This window comes from Salvelinus fontinalis, chromosome 5, assembly GCF_029448725.1.
Source record: "Salvelinus fontinalis isolate EN_2023a chromosome 5, ASM2944872v1, whole genome shotgun sequence".
Taxonomy (NCBI): domain Eukaryota; kingdom Metazoa; phylum Chordata; class Actinopteri; order Salmoniformes; family Salmonidae; genus Salvelinus; species Salvelinus fontinalis.
The window spans coordinates 35,873,076-35,896,463 of record NC_074669.1 but is presented as its reverse complement, the minus strand read 5'-3'; the positions used below and the strand labels follow the sequence as shown (position 1 = coordinate 35,896,463).

The 23,388-nt window shown below is 42.5% G+C and overlaps 1 protein-coding gene across 2 annotated transcripts in view; it reads left to right on the top strand.

Annotated features, from left to right (window-relative positions):
• Positions 1-846: 846 nt before the first annotated feature.
• The window catches only part of LOC129855525 (inactive tyrosine-protein kinase transmembrane receptor ROR1-like), a 175,854-nt gene continuing 153,312 nt past the window's right edge, over positions 847-23,388 (top strand). For both annotated transcript variants that reach the window (XR_008759519.1, XM_055923288.1), the window contains exon 1: positions 847-1,145. Coding sequence is in view for 1 of the 2 variants with exons in the window: in XM_055923288.1 (XP_055779263.1) it covers positions 1,040-1,145 (106 nt within the window). In the remaining variant the exon portion in view is untranslated. The remainder of the gene's footprint in view (positions 1,146-23,388) is intronic.

The following is a 23,388-nucleotide window of genomic DNA, read 5'->3' as shown; positions in this document are numbered from 1 at the left end:
TGACCAAAAACAACTATCAGTTGGGTCACCTCCAGTCTTCTGATCTGACCTGGTGAATCATAGCGCAATAACATCAACAATCCAACTTAAATAAAACAATGGATTGTTTGTGACCCAACTGGCTCGGTCAAAATAACCCAACATGTGTTCTGTCCAATATCTACCCAAATTGGGTTGTTTTTCACCCAGCATTTTTTTTTTTTGTCAGTATACTGGAGTAATTTATTTCACCCAAATCAACATACTTGTGTCTGTCTTGTGTTCAAAATATGTTTGAGGTAAGGTATCACATTGCAGTAGTGTAGTCTTTTGTAGGCAAATTAAAACTGTTGATACGATTTTGTAGTATGATTAATTTATTTACACACACTTTTGCAATAGCTGAAGTAGGCCTACTTTTGATCCAGCTTTGCTCCATAATACAGCCTCACATTTATTTTTACTGCTCTAATTACGTTGGTAACCAGTTTATAATAGAAATAAGCACCTCGGGGGTTTGTGATATTTGGCCAATATACCAAGGCTAAGGGTCGTGCATAAGGACAGACCTAGCCGTGGTGTATTGGCCATATCCCACACCTCCTCGCGTCTTATTGCTTAAATATAGTCATATGTGAATGAATAAGTTGGAATAAACTGTATGCTCAATGAATAAGTCATAAACGGTATGTGAAAAATACAGTTGGCGCGATCTGAAGACTCTTGCACAAAGAAATATGTATTTTCAACACACGGTGGCGACACATCCAACCCTAATCAGAGCCAGATGGCTCGTGCAAGGCAAGCCGCACAAGGCATAGCAGTTTTGGAAGCGTGCGCTGAGAGCTCAAAGGAAAGTAGTGGGACTCCGGAGGAGAGCGAGAAGGAGAGAGGGAAAGAGAGAGAACTTCGGGCTTTACATTACACACAGACACGGGAAAAGGACGACTGCGTGGGACAGTTGTTATATACATTTTGTGTCTTTTAATTTTTAAATCAACGTTTACACGTGCGCTTACGGTTGTAGTGGATGTAAAGGGATTAGAATAGATTCGGGGGAATGTATCCTGATCGGGCAACAGTGACCGACCGTCTTCCGAGATGTCAACTCAACATTCTCCGGGCCATCATGCTACTCCAAGCCGTTCTAGAGATGACTGCAACCAGTAAGAATGTGACTTTTTATTACGGTGCTACAATGTAATGTCGCATCATCAGAAAAACACGAAACGTTTCATGGCATTAATGTTAATATTGTAAGCCATTAATATGGTGATATAAATCTAGCCTATTGGTCCCTAGCCTATATCAGTTTATTCGATTGACGTGTCTGCAGCAATTTTCATTTCCTCTTTGTATTTGTAATTTTTTCGTGTATTTTGGGGGGGTGATTTTCAAATGGTTATATGGACATTAAATTCGTGGTTTTCTTGGGCTTCAAAATAGGCTACTTGTTTAAACAAACGTGTTATCATTTATTAGGCTTCATTAATAATAACATATCTTACTTTATACAACAAGAGCTAAATTATCTGTGGAAGGCGCTACATAATCGGCGTTCAAGTATTGTTCACCGCCAAGTCTTTTATATTTGAAACAAAGCCAATTTAAACATTGATTTATAATCTCCAGTACTGAAAGACAAAGGGACTTCTCTTCACAGGTGATGATGGAGGGGGTAACCATCTCACTCCCAGCTGGAGGTCCATTGTGTGGGTCCCTCCGTTTGTAATTAAATGTAATCTAAAATGTAATCTATGTAATACCAAAAGTAATTATTTATCACGAGAGTGCCTTAAACAACTACTAGTAATTATGCATAGTTCTAGAAAGGTCTGGAACTCACCTTTCTGGTAAAACATTGTTCGAAATTGCTGAGGTGCACTCACTTTTGAGGCACAAGCTCAAGTACATGTACAAATATTATGAAAATATAAAAAAATCAAAAGAGAGGCAATAGGGCTTTCTAAATATATTAACAATCAAATTATAAACAACTATAAGATTTCACCTTTATTCTGTAAAATAAAGATAATGACAGTACAAAATTGACACCATTTCACATAACTGATGACAGAGAATGTACGTCTGTTACATGTATTTGATATAGGTATTTCAATATTATCAATACCTATTTTGTCATTTGTATTTCACTGTCCCGAACTACAATTAACGTTGCCTATTTTGTAACAGTTTAATTAGAATACATGTATTTTCTAATACAAATATATACTTGCAAGTATCCCGCTTAACTACAGCATTCTCACTAATGGTAGCATCATATTTTTTACTTGCTATGACTGGTATATTCTTGTTTACCTTAGTTTAATACATTGACATTGTTCACATTGTCGCTCTGGATATGAGCGTCTGCTAAATGACCAAAAAGTAAATGGGAAAATGATCACTTCCAAAGCACTCTGCTGGATATTATTCTATTGACCTCCGCCCCCAAACAAGGCCACATTTGATCAAAATACAAATAGTTTGAAGGTGGAGCTCATTAGAAGAATACTCAGCAGTGGTGCTTTGCAAATGCACATTTTTAACGTCCACATGTTGGTCATTTAGCAGACGCTCTTGTCCAGAGCGACTTACAGTCAGTGCATTCATCTAAGGTTGTTAAAAAATAAACACATATCACAGAGATAGCAAGTAAAACGTTTCTGTAGCCGTTACTGGGAATGTTGTTGTAGTTAAGGATGTATTGGTCTTAAACATTTCCTTCATTTGTTGCAACAGACCTTTTTGATATATCTGTGCCCGTGTCTGGCTAGTGCAACAAAGTGATGTTATGTTTGATACTAGGTCTCTGATGCATGTGTTGAAATCGCTAAGCAGTATGCTGATGCCTGTATGACTTTATCAGAAGTTTTGTTGAACAACCACCTGATTGCTTTGGTGTTGGTTTGGTAGAAGACAAAAAGGCAACAGGTATGCTGTGCACGTGCAAAGGGGTGTGGGATGTCATCTATAATGATGATGTTGCTCTAAATTATTGTGACTAGTAGGTGCCAGTAGTGTACACTATGTGAATCAAAGCCTCAAGTAGTGAACCTATTTTCTACACAATTGGCTGGAAAACCTCAATGCTTCAGGAAGCTTTATTTCCCCATCATTAGTGCAAAGTACGTTACAGTAATATTGATGGTAACGTGCTTCCTGTAAGTTACTGTAAAAGGCAGAGCAATGACACAGTACAATACTGTAAGAAAGTAAATGCTACTGTAATTATGATATCTTACAGTATTTTACTGTAAATACATGAGATTAGTGCAAGCAGTTTGGCTGTTAAGTATTTGTATATTACAGCATATTTATGAATATTTGGTGTTTCGTATCACTTGCAGAGGAATTAACAAAGGCTCCCAAACGGGCTGTGATTACAGGGCAAAACACATCAAAAGGACACCGTTTAATAGTCAATCATCAACAGTTTAAGACCTGGTATCACTTTCTGTCCCCTAAATAATACATTTTTTTTAGTGCACTACAACCACATATCAGTTCAATGGGTACAGTGTTCTCACGAACGGGTGCAACAAATATTGCCAATTACAAGGCACATCTCAAAATGTGTTAATGAGCCACCAATTCTTCCCCTCCCACAAAATGTCTAAAAAACATTATTTACAGAATGCTGCAGTAAATATACAGCAAAACAGCACTTTATTGTTAAATTATAGTAAAATTACAGCAATTGCTTGCAGTGAATATGTAATTATATATTGCAGCACACCAATTAATATTTAGCATTTTATGTCACTTGCACCTGTAGAGGGTTTAACAAAGGCTTCTAAACCGGCAGTGACTACAGGGCAAAATAAATCAAAAGGACATGGCTAAACACTCAACCATTAAAGGGTTGATACTTGATACCCTTCTGATCTGTTCCCAATATACACATAATAGTTAGGAAACTACTACCACATATCACTTAAATTGGTACAACACTCTCACTGATGGGTTCAACAAGTATAGCCTCGCACAAGGCAGTATAGCCTCGCACAAGACATGCCTCAAAATGTGTTAATGACCACAGCAATACCATGCAGCCACAAAAGGTTTTTGGCGTTCCAAAATTACATTATGGTAATGTTTTCTGTGGGGGCGGTACTGAATTACAGTGAATTACTGGCAGCACAGAAGCCAGTAAATCACTGTAGATTTACAGGAAAAGGTTTTTAGATTCCAAAAATACAGTATGGTAGTGATGTTACGTTTGATACCAGATATCCAAAGCATGTGTTGACATCTTAAAGCAGTTTATTTCGAAGCAGTGTGCCAATGTTTGTATCTCTTTATCAGAAGCACGTGATCAGTGATGTCCGAAGCTTCGTTTCGTCGAACAACCACCTGATTTGGTTTGGTATTTGTTTCAGTAGAAGAGAAAAAGGCCACACTGTGCACACACTACGGCATGTGAGACGTCATCTATAATAATATGGCTGTTCTAAATTCTTTTGACCAGCAGGTGCCGCTAGTATACCCTTTGTTGATCAAAGCCTCGAGTAATGAATCTATTTTCAACACGATCGGCTGGAAATGCTCAATGGTTCAGGAAGCTTCATTTCCCCATCACTACAGTATGGTACTGTATTCTATGGGGTGGTACTGACTTACAGTAAATTACTGGCAGCACAGTAGCCAGTAAGTTACTGTAGATTTACAGGAAGATTATATTTTTAAATGGTATGGTACTGTATTCTGTGGGGTACATCATTCTCACTAATGGGTGCAACAAATATAGCCTCTTACAAGGCATGCATCCAAATGTGTTAATGAGACAGATATAAAAAAAATACAGCAAAACAGGTTATACAGTACTTTACTGTATAATTGTACAACAGTGTAGCAGAATGCCATTGAACCCCCATAATGCATTGCTATTTACAGTTCTCTAATATAGAATTACAGTAGCTAACTTGGAAAGGTTTGCTGTAAATTTACAGCAATTTGTTACAGTGCTGCATTCCCTAGGCCCTCCCTTTTGATATGCCATACCCCATGCAGGGCTCTGAGCTTCACAATCAGAAGAAACCGAGCCTTTGTCTGGATAGGCAAAAAAAATTGACATGTCACTCCCTATGCAAATGAGGTGTCAGATTTCACATTCTCCATCTCAGCTCCTCGTAGGCAGGTTCAGCTGAAAGGGGAGACTGCTATTTAGCTGAGTATACAGAAATTGATGTTGCACCGTTCACAGAGCTCCCTGTACAAAAAAAGACTGTTGGAACTGTTCTAGAACCACTACTAGTCCCCTATTTACATCAAATAGGTTTTAAAGCAAACTCAGTGATACAGTACTGACTGATTTTGAGAGTAATGACTTCAAATGAAATCCTGAGTTCAAGAACATTGGGAAATGGCGGCACTCCAATTGTTGTATATTTTAAGACAAAAAGACCACCTCATTTCACCTTTTTATTTTCGTCAGGGCAGTCTAACGCGTTTCGAGTTACTCAAACTCAAAACCCAACAATGCAATAATTAATTAATAACAATGTAATACTAGAAAGGAAAAAAAATCCACGAGAAATAATAAATATGAAGAACACAATAAGTAAGTAAGCATACTATATACAAGGTCAGTTCCAATACCATATTTACAATGTGCAGGGATACTGGAGTGATGGAGGTAGATATGTATAGGGGTAATGTGACTAGGCAACAGGATTTAAGATTAACAGAGTAGCAGCAGCTTGTATGCGAGTGGGTAGAGTCAGCATAAATGTATGTGCATGTTATATGTGAGTGAGTGTGCATAGACAGTGCAAAACTGTCAAAAAGGTCAATAAAGATACAAGGTTAACTCAAATAGTCTGTGTAGCTATTTTGTTAGCTATTTATCAGTCTTATTGATTGGGGATAGAAGCTGTTCAAGAGCCTGTTGTTGCCAGACTTGATGCACCGGTACCGCTTGCCGTGCGGAAGTAGAGAGAATAGTCTATGGCTTGGGTGGTTGGAGTCTTTAACGATTTTCCGCGGCTTCCTACCTCACCGCCTGTTATAGATGTTCTGGATTGCAGGGAGCTCGGCCCCAGTGATGTACTGGGCTGTCCACACCACCCTCTGTAGCGCCATGTGATCGATGCAGCCAGTGATTGATGCAGCCAGTCAAAATGCTCTCAATGGTACAGCTGTAAAACTTTTCCAAACTTCTGAGGGGGAAGAGGTGCTGTCACGCCTTCTTCACGACTGGGCGCATGTGTTTGGCGCATTTTAAGACTTTAGGGATTTGGACACAGAGGAACTTGAAGCTCTCGACCTGCTCCACTGCGGCCCCGTCGATGTGCTCGCCCTCCTGTTTCCTGTAGTCCCCGATCAGCTCCTTGGTCTTACTGACGTTGAGGTTGTTGTTCCGGCACCACACTGCCAGGTCACTGACCTCCTCCCTGTAGACCGACTCATCGCCGCCGGTGATCAGGCCTACCACCGTCGTGTCGTCAGCAAACTTCAAGATGGTGTTGGAGTCGTGCATGGCCACACAGTCGTGGGTGAACAGGGAGTACAGTAGGGGACTAAGCACACACCCCTGTGGGGCCTCTGTGTTTAGGGTCAGCGTGGCGGAGGTGATGTTGCCTACCATCACCATCTGGGATCAGTCCATAAGGAAGTCCAGGATCCAGTTGCAGATGGAAGTGTTCAGACTCAGATTCCTAAGCTTGGTGATGAGCTTTAGAGGGGACAATGGTGTTGAACGCTGCCCTGTAGTCAATGAACAGCATTCTCACATAGGCATTCCTCTTATCTAGGTGGGTGAGGGCAGTGTGGAGTGCAATTAAGATTGCGTCATTTATGGATCTGTTGGGAAGAGCTTCCAGGCTTCCTTCATAAAGGTCAATTGTGAATGAGGAAAGAAAATGATTACAGGGGCAGTTTGGTCAAACTAATCCTGTTCGAATCGTCCACTGGAAAGACAGACATGCTGGGGTAATAATTACATAACCGATGTTCTATAGTAATACTAGTCCCGTGTGAATAGGACATAAGCCAAACAATCATTCTCCTCCCCAAACAATCATTCTCCTCCCCACACTTAACCTGTGAAAGGTTATAAACATCCTATGACTCTATATAACCTTTTTAACTGCTGTGTATAACCTTCATAACGGCTGTCTATAGGAGGAAGGTGCCCAGATGGTGTCTGTGGCCTTATGTGAAGTATTGAATCGTTTGGAACGGAGGGGCTGCCGTTGGACATTCATTTCCAATTTTGGTTTGCCCTGTTGTGAATCAAATAGGATTTTCACTTGTTACCCAGTTTGTCTATGTGTGATTGATCTCCAGCTAGAGGATGTGTCTGGGTTTGTTTGGATTAAACCAGTCCTCCCTATTGGTTTTGGATATTATTTACAACGGTTGGATGAGTCAGAGCTTTCTAAAGCCATATTCTGGAATGCCACTCTCTCTCAGAGTAGAGTCAGGAGCCCAGAATGTTAATCCAAGATACTTGACTGGCTGAGTTATAACTTCTTCACATGGGGTTTTATAATGGAACAGGAATAGAGGAGGAGGAAAACTCACCCCCTCGTAACCATTTCACATCTCAACCAGCAGACTGGAAAAGAGGAGTGGAAAGAAACCGCTATTCTGAATCGGCCATGATACAGTCTCATTCTCTTAATCTTTCATAACAGTCAAAGGGCTATAAATCATTTGGGTGGAACTACCTCGACGGCAGATTTTAACGGGACAGAATGTTGACATTAAAGGCACTTTACCTTTGAAAAAACTCACCCCGTGGACTCTGTCTCTGTCTCTTTCAGGGAGACTCTGAAAAGTCCTCACCCTCCTCAGGTCTGATAGCTGAGCTCTTATACCCCTTTCTCAGCTCTTCTCCTAATGCATGGTACAGTAACTCAGCCATCCACTAGTGCATCTTTAAAAGCCTTCTCAGACGTCCAGGAATGTGGAGGATTAACTATATGTGTGAAACAGATGTAGTGTGTGTGTGTGTGTGTGTGCGTGCGTGCATTGTGTATGTGTGTTTTGGGACAATTTGGGTCCAGTTTGAAGCATCTGGAAAGAAAAGAAAGTCACACACCTATTAATCAGCACTAAGTCATAAATCATACACTCCGCGCCCCTTGTTACTTCCAAACAACAGTGTGTAAAGTATGTCATGCAATAGCAATTACCTATTTCCCTTTTGTTAATAACCTCAGATGTTTGCCAAGTTTATATGGCAGTATTGCTCAATGTTTGGAAGATGATGACTTGTCTTGGCTTATTGTTTAATTGATGGTTACTTACAGTAATTGATGGTTATACAATTCTTGTGTAATGTTACATAAAACTGATGGATGTGGATTAGATGAACAAATTTCACACGACCACTATAAGGCATCCATTTTTAATTGAATTTGTTTACCCTCAGTCTCTTTCCTCAAGTTATGGTTGTTGTATGTTTGGGCTTGTAGTGATTGTAGTGAAGCAACTGGCAGTAGTATTAGAGCTACACTGTTACAGGAAACTTGAAATTATATAATATTTTGTATTATCAACAATAAACTACTCTGAAACGTTTCATACTGTAAATTTATAGTGCATTGTGGGAAAATGTTGTGGGCGGGGAAAGAATTGCTTTATTTCGAATGGTACTGTAATTCCACCCTACAGAATACATTACAGTATTTTTGGTAGGGAGGTTACGTTTGATACCGGAGTGCCAAGGCATGTGTCAAAATCGCTAAGCAGTTTACTTTGAAGGAATATGCCGATGCCTGTATCACTTTATTAGAACCACATGATCAATGGCGTCCGAAGCTTTGTTTTGTCGAACAACCACCTGATTTGGTTTGGTTTTGGTTTTGGTAGAAGACAAAAAGGCTACTATGTGCACACGCTACAGCATGTGGGACGTCATCTATAATAATCTCACTGCTCTAAATTGTTTTGACCAGCAGGTGCCACTAGTGTACGCTGTGTTGATCAAAGCCTCATTTAATGAACCTGTTTTCAACATAATTGGCTGGAATACCTCAAACCTTAAGGTTAGATTCCCATCACTACTTTTTGGAGCACCAAAAACCTTTTGATCACTATAGTTGGTATTTTTTATTACTTGCAATTCCAGAGGCTTTAAAACTGTCAGTGTCTACAGGGTAATTAGAACAAAAGGACACAGCAAAACTATCATCCAGTTAAAGTTTAAGATTCGCTGCCACTCCAATCTGTCTCCTAGACATATTATATTGGTAGGGCATTATAACCACATAAGAGTTAAATTGGTACTGCATTCTTACTCACGGGTGTAACAAATATAACCTTTTACAAGGCATGCCTCAAAACATTTTTGCCGCTCTAAAGATACAGTATGGTACTGTATTCTGTGGGGTGGAATTACAGTACCATTCGAAATACAGCAATTTCCCACAATGCACCATCTTTTACAGTATGCTGCAGTAAAAGGTTTCCAAGTGCTTCACTGATGATAATGCCTAAAATGACTGTATAAATGACAGTTTCCGTGACAGTGTATGTCACTCTCCCCTTGCGACCTCATGTTATTTAAGCATACGTATTCACTTTCCTTTGTCATCTAAAATCCTTCTGAGAAACACCATCTCCCCAGAAAGCTTTGTTTCTTTTTTAAGGGGTGGGTGGGGGTGGGGGGGGGGGGGGGGGGTGGGAAAGGGAGTTTTAGTGTTGGGATAATGATTCGAGGCTAAACATTGTCCACTCTCATGTCATATCCTCATTTTGTCTCTGCCCTCTCTGTGCTAGAGAGAGGGTTTCATAAAGTTTCTCCATTACAAACTGAAGCCAAGCATGGAGAACCCCTTCCTGTAATTACTGACTCTACATTGCACAGTGGAGGTGAGGGCATGGCAGAGAGAAAAACCTCCTATCTAGGGGCTCAAGAGTTTAACAGATATGAAAAAGAGAGGTTGGCTCTTTGGTGTAGATACTGTAGATCTGACTTATCCTTTAAAACTCCTATTGTAGCTAAAGGCCTCATTCCCTTGACTCAGTATCAAAAATGTGCCTAAATGATCAGTTATTTGATAGAAAAACAAATTTGATTATTTATGAAGATACTTAAAATGTGCCGTTATTAGACATGCATCAATGCACCCCATGGGTTGTATAGGCTATGTAATAATGTAGGCATTATGTCAATGTAGTACAAATATATGTACATTTCACTGAAATGTATAAAATTACAATTTTCCAGGTTTAGTAGTGTTTGTCCGAATTAATGCGTGGGGACCATGCTACCGTTCATTTAACAGGAGAGTGGATGAAACAAGGCTTTTTAAATTCCGCTGTAAATCTGTCCGTGTACATTTCTTAAGCCTGTTTGCATTGCATTAAGGACTTAAGGCTCTCAAACATTGCACCGGATGCGGGTCTAGCATTCGGGGAATCTAGCGTTCGTCTGCCGATCATTCAGCGTGCTGTGTTTTAGGGATCACCCGCTGTTGACGTCTGACTGCCAACATTTTTCAAGCAGTTCGACATGTAAAATCGGTGCGCACCCGGTTCACAAATTACGTTCAGAGCTGCTAAGTAATCTCGCCCAATAAACGCTATTGGTGTGTCTGAGCCCTTAAGGAACGCGTTGCATGCAGACTGGCAAATCTCTTGTCGCCTAAAGTTAGGCCTTTGTACGTTGCCACGCTCTCTCAGAGCTGGAAAAAAAAAACTTAACAGGATTCTTAGCCAAAGAGTAATATTTATTTAAAAAATGAAAATATATATGCAATTTATCAGTCATTAGAGGCATTCTTTCATTTCTCTTTGCTCTGTCCTTAAGTTAAAAAAATATATATCCCAAAGATGTGACAGGCAGCATCAGGTTTCTCTCCATGAAGAAGGGCTTTTATGCATTCATAATTTCCCATAGCATCAAGTTCATCTAGGAACAGACTCATAAATGCTTCCCCAGAGCAGAGCAGAGCTAGAGTAGCAGTGGTTGTGGTGACTGGTGATGGGGCTAATGTTGAATCACACATTAGGCTTGGCTAGCTGGCTCGTATATCTGAGAAACGGTCTGTCTCAGGAAGGGTAACCTCCTTGCCTTCTCCCTGCCACCCATGACATCAGGGCTTTGGATGGGGATGCCTTGGCACTTGGAAGGCCCACGCTGCTGCCACTCCTAGCTCTTAAACTAAAATCACCCCAAGGATCACTCTCCTTCTCTCTCTTGCTCTCTCTTTTTTTTTCTTCTCTCCCTCTTTCTTTCTCCCTCTTCCAATTTTTTTCCCCCAAACTCATCCCAGGATCACTCTCTTGCTGTCTCTCTCTTTTCTTTCTCTTTCTCCCACTTGCTAGCTCGTTCTCCTTTTTTTCTTCCATTTCTGTCCCACTCCCTCACCGTCATGGTGTAGCATCTCTACTGTACCTGGCTCGTGTACTGTTCGGTTTGGCTGTGGATCCACACTTGGCTGCTGTTATCCGAGTTGACTGACATGCTATTTTTGGCATGGCTTTGTGTGTTTACTCACTGTGTTCTGAGTGAGAGGGAAAAGGCAGAAAGGAATGGATGTGCGACGGGTTTGAGCTTTGGAAATCCAGCTTCTGTTCTGTTCTCTCCCCCACCTCAAACATTCTGCGTGCGCTGTGAAACCCACTGGACCATCAGTTTAGTACCAGGAATCAGAAATGTGTTAGTTCACATCACTTGATTAGTAGAATACGGTGCCTTCAGAAAGTATTCACACCACTTGACTTGTTCAACATTTAGTTGTGTTACAACCTGAATTTAAGATGGATCATGTCAAAGTGGAATTATGTTTTTAGAAATGTTTACAAATTAATAAAAAATGAAAAGCTGAAATGTCTTGAGTCAATAAGTATTCAACCCCTTTGTTATGGCAAGCCTAAATAAGTTCAGGAGTACAAATGTGCGTAACAAGTAAATTAGTAAGGTTCATGGACTCACTCTCTATGCAATAATAGTGTTTAACATGACTTTAGAATGACTACCTCATCTCTGTACCCCACACATACAATTAGCTGTAAGATCCCTCAGTCGAGCAGTGAATTTCAAACACAGATTCAACCACAAAGACCAGGGAGGTTTTCCAATGCCCCGCAAAGAGCACCTATTGGTAGATGGGGTAAAAAAACTGATATTGAATATCCCTTTGAGCATGGTGAAGTTATTAATTACACTTTGGATGGTGTATCAATAAACCCAGTCACTACAAAGATACAGGCGTCCTTCCTAACTCAGTTGCCGGAGAGGAGGGAAACCACTCTGGGATTTCGCGCCGCAAAATCAACGATGTAAATTTAACTCTGAAAGTTAAATGTCACTCATTTTCAGTCGACATATGAGTCCCACTGTACTGGTGTTAAAATAATCTCCTCACAATTATCCCTCTGGGAAAGCAAAATAATGCTGGTCTCGCTCTGGGTAAAGATGCCGTTTAGAGCTCAGTGGCAGAGAGCTCAGTGGCAGAGACGAACTCGGTGAGATAAACTCCTCAATTGATAGTGCTATTTGTTTAGGCGATTTTACAGCAAGCTAGCTAATTCACATGCTGATATTGATTTTGGTATTATTGTGTGTAGCTATGTTTTCTAGCTAGCTACCTAGCTAGCCAGCTAGTCAGCCCAGGGAGAGAGAGAACTTGGATTGTGGGCTTTGTTATAGACTTGAGCTGAAACAGATTCCCCCCCCCAAAAAATCACAGTACTACCAATCTTCTTATTACAACAAAATTAAACATTTGTTCACAGAAAATATTGTTTTCACATATTAGTGTTATTTAACAGTGTTAATAATAGGAATTAGCGATGGATTATCCCTTTAAACATTGAGCATTTCCATCCAATTGTGTCAAAAATAGGTTAATTACTCGAGGCTTTGATCAACACGTTTTAATGTTACACTAGTGGCACCTGCTGGTCAAAATAATTTCAAACACTCAAATGACACGCTGTAGCATGTTTCTACCGAAACCAATACCAAAAATTCTGGTTATACTGACAAGATGCATGTCTCTACGCCTTAACAATGGGAGTCGTTGTCCACAAAGCGACACGGCGGGCTGTCTTGCTACCTCCTATCCTTTCTTTGGATTGGTGGATACATCTCATTATTGTAATCCTTTTTGAATATTCGATGAGGGTTTTTGACGTCAACCGCCTGTATTCAATGGAAAGAAAGGCTATGCTTCTAAGCCTCTCGAGGCCTCCCTCTTCCTCTCTGCCAATACCAAACCGGGTGGTTGTTCGACAAAGTGAAGCTTCGGATGTCATTTATCACGTTCTTCAGATAAAAGTGATAGAAGAATCAGCACACTGCTTGGAAGTAAACTGCTTAGTGATTTTGACGCATGCATCAGCGCTCCGGTATCAAACGTAACACCACTACTTGCAAGGTGATGTGTAATTCCTCTTGGAATCCAGCCAGAGTTAGGATAGCCAACTGTCAGGGTTAGGAAACTCACCTAAAACACGACTAAAACCATTTTAAACCTGAACAACCATTTCAGTAACAGGTGCAATAAATCTAACTAACTCATTGGATTAGTTTAGAAAAATGTATGTTATTTATCTTAGATGCAGTAGAACATGCTGGGAAATATGATAATGATGGGTGTGGTATGGTTTAACTGTTTTACTCTCCACAGTGTAGAACAATAACTCTAATTATTAACACCAACACTGGGGGTTCTTTTACACCACTGAGTGTTCATTTCACTCGTAAAGAGTGAATTTAACGCCTGAATCAACACTAGAAATTTTACACTGACAAAGCAACACTGGACAATTTGCTGTGCACAGTGAGGCCAATGGTGACTTTAAAAAAGTTACAGAGTTCATTGGCTGTGATAGGAGAAAACTGAGGATGGATCAACAACATTGTAGTTACTCCACAATACTAAACTAAATGACAGAGTGAAAAGAAGGAAGGCCTGTGCAGAATAAAAATATTCCAAAACATGCATCCTGTTTGCAATAAGGCACTGAAGTAAAACTGAAACATTTTTAGCAAATAAATGAACTTTATGTCCTGAATACAAAGTGTGGTGGTGGCTGCATCATGTTATGGGTATGCTTGTCATCGTCAAGGAGTAGGGAATTTTTTAGGATAAAAAGAAACAGAATAGAGTTAAGCACCAGGAAAACCTGGTTCAGTCTGCTTTCCAACAGACACTGGGAGACAAATTAACCTTTCAGCAGGACAATAACCTAAAACACTGGAGTTGCTTACCAAGAAGACGTATGTTCCTGAGTGGCCTAATTACAGTTTGACTTAAATTGGCTTGAAAGTCTATGGCAAACTTGAAAATGTCTAGCAATGATCAACAACCAACTTGACAGAGCTTGAATTTTGTTTTTAAAGAATAACGTGCAAATATTGTACAATCCAGGTGTGCAAAGCTCTTAGAGACTCACCCAGAAAGACTCACAGCTGTAATCGCTGCCAAAGGTGATTCTAACATGTATTGACTCAGGGGTGTGAATACTTATGTAAATGAGAGATTTTTTGCAAAAATGTCTAAATATATGTTTTCACTTTGTCATTATGGAGTATTGTATGTAGATGGGCGCGAGGAAAAACAAATATTTAATCCATTTTGAATTCAGGGTGTAACACAACAAAATGTGGAATAAGTCAAGGGGTATGAATACTTTTTGAAGGCACCAAAATACCATGTTTATTTCCCTTGTGACAGTCACTCTTTCTCTTTCACTGTTTCTCTCTCTCTCCCTCATATGTTTCTCTCTCTCTCCCCCGTCTCTCTCTCTCTCTCTCGCTCTCTCCTGGTGAGTTGTTCAGTTGAGGTAGCACTCTCGTCTCTACAGGTGTTTCTGGTGAGAATAACGTCTGGCTAACTAGCACCCTGAGCGCTAAAACAGGCCAGATTGGATTGCAGGAAATGTCATTTTACGGGCCTCTAATGATTTGTGTTCATTACGGAGCTATGTTAAGGCAAAAAAAAAAAAAACGCTTCCTTATTACCATGGTTCCTTATTACCACAGTCTATTTGAGTAGAGGGAGGGACATAGGCTTAAGAGGGCAAAGTTGATTTGGAGGTACCACCGTACTATATATTTGTGTGTGCTTTTTTGTACTGAACCTTGCTTGGCCTCCACACTAAGCTTTTGAGCAATTCTCCGCCTCTATTTTACCCTGTTTGTTTTAACATACAAACGTCTGTTTAACTCTTCTTTCCTTTTATTGGTTGGTAATTACTTTCAGTAGCCATACAAACTTGAATCCTGTTGTAGTCTGAAGGTTAGGAAATCTACTCTCTTTGAAGATTAGTTCCTTTTAAAGAGGGTTAGGTCTAAGCCCGTGGTCGGACAATCCGACTCTGGCCACCGAATGCACCATGTATGTTGTAGCAGATCAACGAGAGGCGTTTATAACAGGATTGGGAAAGTCTAGGCCGTTTTCATCCCGTTGTTGTAGGGAGGATAATTGAGGCTTGGTCGATTGGTGTTGCTCCTGTGCATCAAAGAAAGGACGACCAAAGTTGGGTCGTGAGTAATCTGCCTCTTGAGGCGCCTGGAAATGTTTGTGTAATTGGAGAAAGAGGAACCGTGATGTTTATTCTCTGCTGTAGACTTATATGCCGTCAAAATGACATTGTTTGGAAGAGGACAGATGATTTTTCTGTCGTGTTTTTTGGAAACGTGCATTTTTCGATGGATTCAAAGTCACTGACAGCAACTTTTTGTCAGGAATTCACTCCCTTCATGGTCTCCTGTGTTGCCTCCTGACGCTATTTCCCCCGTTCCCTTTCTACTCTCCAAAGGGATTCCGTTAGTAAAGTAATACTTTGTATTTAAGACTGCTGAGGGATTAGGCCTATGGTTTCCCGGGGTCTCCACTTCCCTGACTGTTCACAGAGCCACAGCCTCTGAGCTTCAGTCAAACAGAAACGAGCAGGACACAGCCTGTTTGTATAGGCTCAGCCTTTGTCACATTGTTCCCATCAGTGGCTGACAATTAAACAGCAGTCCTTGTTTGCTCAGCCACTCCATTCAGGAACAAAGGGCTTGAGGACTGAGGAGCCCTTACTACTACTGCGTGAGTGGGGTGTAGACTGACTGGGGTGGTTATGGCATTTTGACCCTGCCTGTGTGTGTAGCAGGAGTCTCCAAGAGGCTAGCGCAGGCAAGGGCCACCTACCACCCTGGCATCAATAGAAGCAATTTAGCTCACTCCCTCTTCACTGGCTCTAATTCTTCTGTGAAGGGAAAGCTATTAGCCTCTTTCTCTGTCACTCTTTCTCTGTCACTGTTTTTCTCTCACTCCCACTCTCTCTCTCTCTCTCTCTCTCTCTCTCTCTATACTCCCCTCTATCTGTCTCTATCTATCTCTCTCGCTCTCTCTCTTTGATCTGTATGTCTGTCTATCTATCTCTCTCTCGCGCTCTCTCGCTCTCTCTCTCTCCCCTTTTCTCCCCCTGTCCTCTACTCTGTGAGCACGCCGACCAAGGAATCCAGAAATGAAAGGCTTCATTTGGTTCATTCTGAGTGATCATTAGCCAAGGACCCAGCCGCGGCCCATGAGGACTCTGCCCAAGTATGTGCCGACAGAGGGGAACCAATGGTGATGTACAGTGTGGTGCCAGGACAGGACTTGGGCCGGCTGGGACCAGGCTGAGACCCAGAGACCTTAGGGAGTTGGAGCTCTCTCTGCAGCCCCTCAACCCCCTTTGAAACCCCCTCAAACCTGGGAAAGAGATCTCCCCCACCTCCCCCAGCATATTCACAGAGGCATTACAAAGGATGGAAGCCACTTAGAGCTCTGCAGGCTTGATGCGCTAACCAGTGGGTGAACCTTTTGAAGAGGAGCCCTGATTTCTCAATTTGTCTGCCCGTTGTCGAGGTTTTACTTGAGATGAGAGCCACTTAAGAGCCCTACTGGCTAGATGTGTTAACCAGAAACCAGTAGGCCCTTTGAAGGAGGACCTTAGACTTCTGTTTGATGTCTCAGTGTTTGTGGGCAAGGTGGAATATGTCGGAATGGTAATGGACGGAGTAGTCCAATTCCGTATTGGAGCTTCTGGCCTGAAGCTTCTGCATTGTGAGTAGACAGAGACTCTCCCACAATTGGAGTATCAAACCGATCCTCTATCTCAGAGGTGTGTTTGCGTGTGTGAATGTGTAGATGTGAGCCAGACCAGAGCATGATGAATACACACCATAGAGACTCTCCCACAAACTATAGTTCAGCAGAGCTCTCTCTTACTTATACGGGTGAAGGAGGGTAACAAGGCACCGCTCATGTGGGGAAACTCTGTATTTACCCCCGGCCAGCGGAAGGGAATCTCAGCTCGGCAAGGTCGGTCCGGGAACGCTGCAGATCGACCAGGAATTCATACGTTTATCCTGCGGGATGCGGAATGCCGCTTGGCCTCCGCGGAATCTCTCAGAGGTGGATTTTAAAAAATCTGTGGGAGCGTTGAAGGGAACGTTTTGTGTACCTGTTGGAGAGGCCTTTTTTTTCATTTTTCCACTTTTAACAGTTATTTCATTTCCCGTTTGATGTTTACCAAGTCTGGCACCAGGGTTTGGTCCAGGTTCACCCTCTGGTGCCTCTCTCTGTACCCCCAGTGCTGAGGCTTCTCTTTCTGAGAGCATCAATTTCAACAGCGCCGGAAATGAAACTGCATCGTCTCCTCAGAGACAGAGGGAGGGAAGGAGGCACCGTCTACAATGATTAAATGTATTCTCCCGCCGGCTTGGTTTCACCGAACTGGATTCGTTTTCCTATGCATGAGAGAGACTAAAGAGACCACTTACATGTACAGTAAGAGGGGAAAAGGAGAGTTAAGATGGTGGGTGGGAGAGGGTGAGGGAGCGAGAGCGAGAGAGAGAGCCCCGTCCCTGCTTCCCTATTATGGTCATTGTGGATTATTATTTCTGACATGCACCGTTGGCCCGCTGATTTGGTATGGGCGCCCGGTGCGGCCCACCAAGTGGAGTAGAGCACAGTAACACTGACTGCTTGTGATTCATGACTGTTTGAGTGGGCAGTCCAAACACTGGACCTATCAAGACAAGCTTGCTGTTATTGTTTGCCTTCAGTGTGTATGTGTGTTCCAGAGAGCTGTGGCTGTGTGAGAGCTTGGCAGGCCGTGTCGCTTGTCCGTTTGTGCTCCCCGCCCACACACAAATACACGCAGGCACCAATCCTCGGAAGGTTGGGTAAGTTGATGGTTGCCCTATGACCGGAGAGAGTTATAGTGACTTAAATGAATTAGCCTCAGAGTTAATGGTCCCTGCGATGGCTCCAACAGCCTGGACACACACTCTCTCGCTTTGTTTAGCCTACCGACTCTCTCTGCAAGCCCACAGTCACATGAACCACAGGGTTGTGATTAATTTTTATTATATTTTTATCTACCAGCTACATGTCTACTTGTACTGATTCTTCAATAGACATATAGGCCTACTAACAGTATGATCATTATTTAGTGAAACCTTCAGATGATGTACAATTTTATATATTATTACTGAACAAAAATGTAAATGCAACATGCAACAATTTCAAATATTTTACTGAGTTACAGTAAATAAATTCATTAGGCCCTAATCTATGGATTTCACATGACTGGGCAGGGTATCAGGCCTGGGAGGGCATAGGCCCACCCACACGGGAGCCAAGGCCAGCCTCCCCCTCCTCAGACGATCCCGCAGGTGAAGAAGCCGGATGTGGAGGTCCTGGGCTGGCGTGGTTACACGTGGTCTGCGGTTGGAGGCGGCTTATGGTAGAGAAATTAACATTCAAATTTGTGCGTTATGGGACCGACACTTTACATGATGCGTTTATATTTTTGTTCAGTATATTTGTATGTTTTTAGGTATGATTTAATTAGGAGGTCCAGATGAAAATAAACCACGTGTGTGTGTGTGTGTGTGTGTGTGTGTGTGTGTGTGTGTGTGTGTGTGTGTGTGTGTGTGTGTGTGTGTGTGTGCGTGCGTGCGTGCGTGCGTGCGTGCGTGCGTGCGTGCGTGCGTGCGTGCGTGCGTGCGTGCGTGTGTGTGTGTGTGTGTTTGTGTGTGTGTGTGTTTGTTTCTGAGAGCTGTGGCTCTGTGAGAGCAAATCTAATTTATTCTTTCTTTTTCAAAACTCTAGAAAAGTTCAAAGCAATTATGCTACGGTGGGTTTATAGCGTTCGGTGTCACAGAGGTGGTCTTGGAATGCCACCAAGATGGCCTGGTTGCCTAGTAATGTGAAAGCAATTAGCTGTGGTGCAGAGATATGTGGAATAATACAGAGAATGCAGGTTGGCTGCTGCCGGTGTATGTGTGTGTGTATTTACTGTGTGTGTGTGTATTTACTCTCTAGTAGAAGGTGTATGCCCCCTGTTCCATCTGGATGACTGTGGGTTTTTCATTGCCTGGTAACTGAGGGGGAAAATACTTCCAGCTGCTCTCCGGTTCTCACTACCTCACCTGGGACAGGGAAATACTTCATTCTTTCTTTATTTCTTTCTTTCTTTCTATATCCCTCCCTCCCTCTTCTCTACTTCTCGTTCTCTCCTTTACATTTTCTTTAACTTTTCCCCAACTCCATCTTCCAGCTCTCTCGCTCTCGCTCTCGCTCTCTTTCGCTTTCTCTCTCTCGCTTTCTCTCTCTCGCTTTCTCTCTCTCGCTTGCTCTCTCGCTTTCTCTCTCTCGCTTTCTCTCTCGCTCGCTCTCTCGCTTTCTCTCTCTCACTCTCTCGCTTTCTCTCTCTCGCTTTCTCTCGCTCGCTTTCTCTCTCGCGCTTTCTCTCGCTCGCTTTCTCTCTCTCTGCTACAGTACTATACCAGAGAGTCCACCTGAGTTTCCAGCCTCCAAGCTTACTCCAGTGAGTAAACACACAGTCCATCCCTGCTGTGCACACTGTACCGTGTCCTCTCTCTTAACCTCAACATTATCCAGGGTCCAGAGCCAGGGCCTTTCTAGGGCCAGCCAAGCTCAGCTCCATGCTCCCTCTGTGGGGAGATTCCTCCACGGACCTGGCCCGTTCTGAAAAATAATCGCCAGAATTACATGGAGCCAGAAAGAGATAAAGATAACAATGTAGAATAGTTTGTCAGCTAGGGGCCGTCCGGGCCAGCAGGCAGCATAGCAGCATAGCTCTATCTCCCAGAAGGTAACCTCTTCCCTCGGAAGCCGAGCCAAGAGCAATCCCCCAGCAGCATATTTCACCTCTCTACTGAGACCAGAGGAGATATCAGCCTCCAGAACAGAAAAGCAGCTTTTGTCTCATCGACCGCACTGTCAGGTAGAGGCAAGTATCAGAATATCATAAACTAATGCACAACTGTTTTTTCAAAAGCGAAAGTGGGGGAAATCCCTGAACCAGGCGTAATGAAAGAAAGAGAGAGAGGGAAAGTGGAAACACAGGCCAGTAAAGCAGGTAGCCTAGCAGTTAAGAGCGTTGGGCCTGTAATTGAAAGGTCGCTGGTTTGAATCCCTGAGCCGGCAAGGTGGGAAAAATCTGCCGTTCTGCCCTTGAGCAAAGCAGTTAAGCCCCAACAATAACTGCCCCCTGGGCGCGGATGACGTCGATTAAGGCAGCCCCCGCACCTCTCTGATTCAGAGGGGTTGGGTTAAATGCGGAAGACACATTTTGGTGGAATGCATTCAGTTGAGCAACTGACTAGGTATCCCCTTCTCCATTCCCTTCTCCGTTGTTGTTTTGTTGTGTCCAGTCAGCAGCCATGCAGGACCAAGACCATCCCATCCCATCCATCCCCCCATAGGATCACCCATCAACACCCCTAACTCTCCTTTCTCTGACACCTAAAAATAGTACTACCCACTCTCAAGAGTTTTCTATCTGCCAATGCTTCCCTGGTCAGTTCTCTAGCTACTCATTTCCCTCTGTCACTCTCTCCCTTTTCCCCTCGTTTCCTTCAATTCCCCTGTCTTTCTTTCCCTGCCACTCTCCATTTCCCTCTGTCCCTCCCTTCCTCTCTCTCCCGGTCTCCCTCCTCTGGGCAGGAAGAGGGCACCGTGGTGGGTGTTATTTTAGGATCCCTGTCTATCAAAGCAGGGATCAGGGGGAGATTTGGGAGCCTTTTGCGCCTTTTCCTCTCGCCCTCGGTCACAGGATATCAGTGTTTCACACCAGTTGGCCGGTGAATAAACAACGTAGTCGTGGTTACGGCCAATCTCGCTCATCTTACACCGCTAAAGTGCCACCTGGCTGTCAGTCAAACCTGTCTCCCGGTAACCACTCTTACATCATCAGAGTTGCGGGGAAACGGAGAGCATACCGAAATGAGTGCTTCAGTTCCTGCGAATCGCTCGATTAAGTTGCTAAAACACAGGATGTGTTTAAATATTTCCCAAACTGTTTAGCTGGATATTATTTGGTAGAGGTACTTAACCCTTTACACCTGTGGGAATTAGCCTATATGGATAGGGCTAAATTGAAATGTTTCTTACGGAAGAAATATGAAAAGCATATGCATAAGCATGTTAGAAATTGAAAGGGAACAGTTTGGAGATCATGGGAATATTATTAGACCAAAGTTGAGGACACAACAGTTCACCTCACACAAGACTGAACCAATCATTACACCGTTGATTTGATGTGCATTTTATATTTACTGTACTTTTCGCGGCATTTGTTAATAACCAAATCTGGGGAAAAAACTCTGAATACATTCAGTAACGTGATAAGAATATTCCTGGAAAATGTGGGGTAGGTGCAACATAAGACTAAAACATGACAAGGGTTTGAGTGAGAGGACTAACTGGTGTCTCCAAGTGGACACACACCTCTCCAAACTGTGCACAGTTCCTAAATAATTAAGTCTTCAACTTGTATTTTTTAATCTCTCCTAGCTGTGCCATTGAGGGACTGAAGCAAGCACCCTCATAGTTGTTTTGTTTGGAACACAACCCTGCATCCCCACCCTCACACAATTACTGGTGTTTACGCAATCCAAAAACTGAGTCAGGCGGGCATCATTTGAAAGCTTGTTCTATTGCCAACATGAATAGTTAAGTTATAAAATACGATGTTGCATGTAGGCTTTCACAGGGCAAGTCAGAGAAACAGATCGTAACTCTGGTGCGCATAGAAAGGAGTCCTTCAGATGCGTGTTTTGTGGCAAATGTTCTTCACAATAGACAAACAGGATCATTCTGTTCAGAACACCCCAGGGATGTGATGCCATGTCATCTTGTAACTGTACATCAAACATAGTGATCATAAACGTTGACACTGTATATGACATGCAGTTGAAGTCGGAAGTTTCCATACACTTAGGTTGGAGTCATTAAAACTTGTTTTTCAACCACTCCACAAATGTCTTGTTAACAAACTATAGTTCTGGCACGTCGGTTAGGACATCAACTTTGTGCATGACAAGTCATTTTTACAACAATTGTTTACTGACAGATTATTTCACTTATAATTCACTGTATCACATTTCCAGTGGGCCAGAAGTTTACGTACACTAAGTTGACTGTGCCTTTAAACAGCTTGGAAAATTCCAGAAAATTATGTCATGGCTTTAGAAGCTTCTGATAGGCTAATTGACATCATTTGAGTCAATTGGAGGTGTACCTGTGGATGTATTTCAAGGCCTACCTTCAAACTTAGTGCCTCTTTGCTTGACATCATGGGAAATCAAAAGAAATCAGCCAAGACCGCAGAAAAAAATTGTAGACCTCCACAAGTCTGGTTCATCCTTGGGAGCAATTTCAAAACGTTCATCTGTACAAACAATAGTACACAAGTATAAACACCATGGGACCACGCAGCCGTCATACCGCTCAGGAAGGAGACGTATTCTGTCTCCTAGAGATGAAAGTACTTTGGTGCAAAAAGTGCAAATCAATCCAAGAACAACAGCAAATGACCTTTTGAAGATGCTGGAGGAAACAGGTACAAAAGTATCTATATCCACAGTAAAACGAGTCCTATATCGCCATAATCTGAAAGGCTGCTCCAAAACCGCCATAAAAAAAGACAGACTACGGTTTGCAACTGCACATGGAGACAAAGATAGTACATTTTGGAGAAATGTCCTCTGGTCTGATGAAACAAAAATAGATCTGTTTGGCCATAATGACCATCGTTATGTTTGGAGGAAAAAGGGGGAGGTTTGCAAGCCGAAGAACACCATTCCCAACTGTGAAGCACGAGGGTGGCAGCATCATGTTGTGTGGGTGCTTTGCTGCAGGAGGGACTGGTGCACTTCACAAAATGGATGGCATCATGAGGATGGGAAATTATGTGGATATATTGAAGCAACATCTCAAGACATCAGTCAGGAAGTTAAAGCTTGGTTGCAAATGGGTCTTCCAAATGGACAATGACCCCAAGCGTACTTCCAAAGTTGTGGCAAAATGGCCAGTCAAGGTATTGGAGTGGCCATCACAAAGCCCTGACCACAAAGCCAAAATTCACCCAACTTATTGTGGGAAGCTTGTGGAAGACTACCCAAAACGTTTGACCCAAGTTAAACAATTTAAAGGC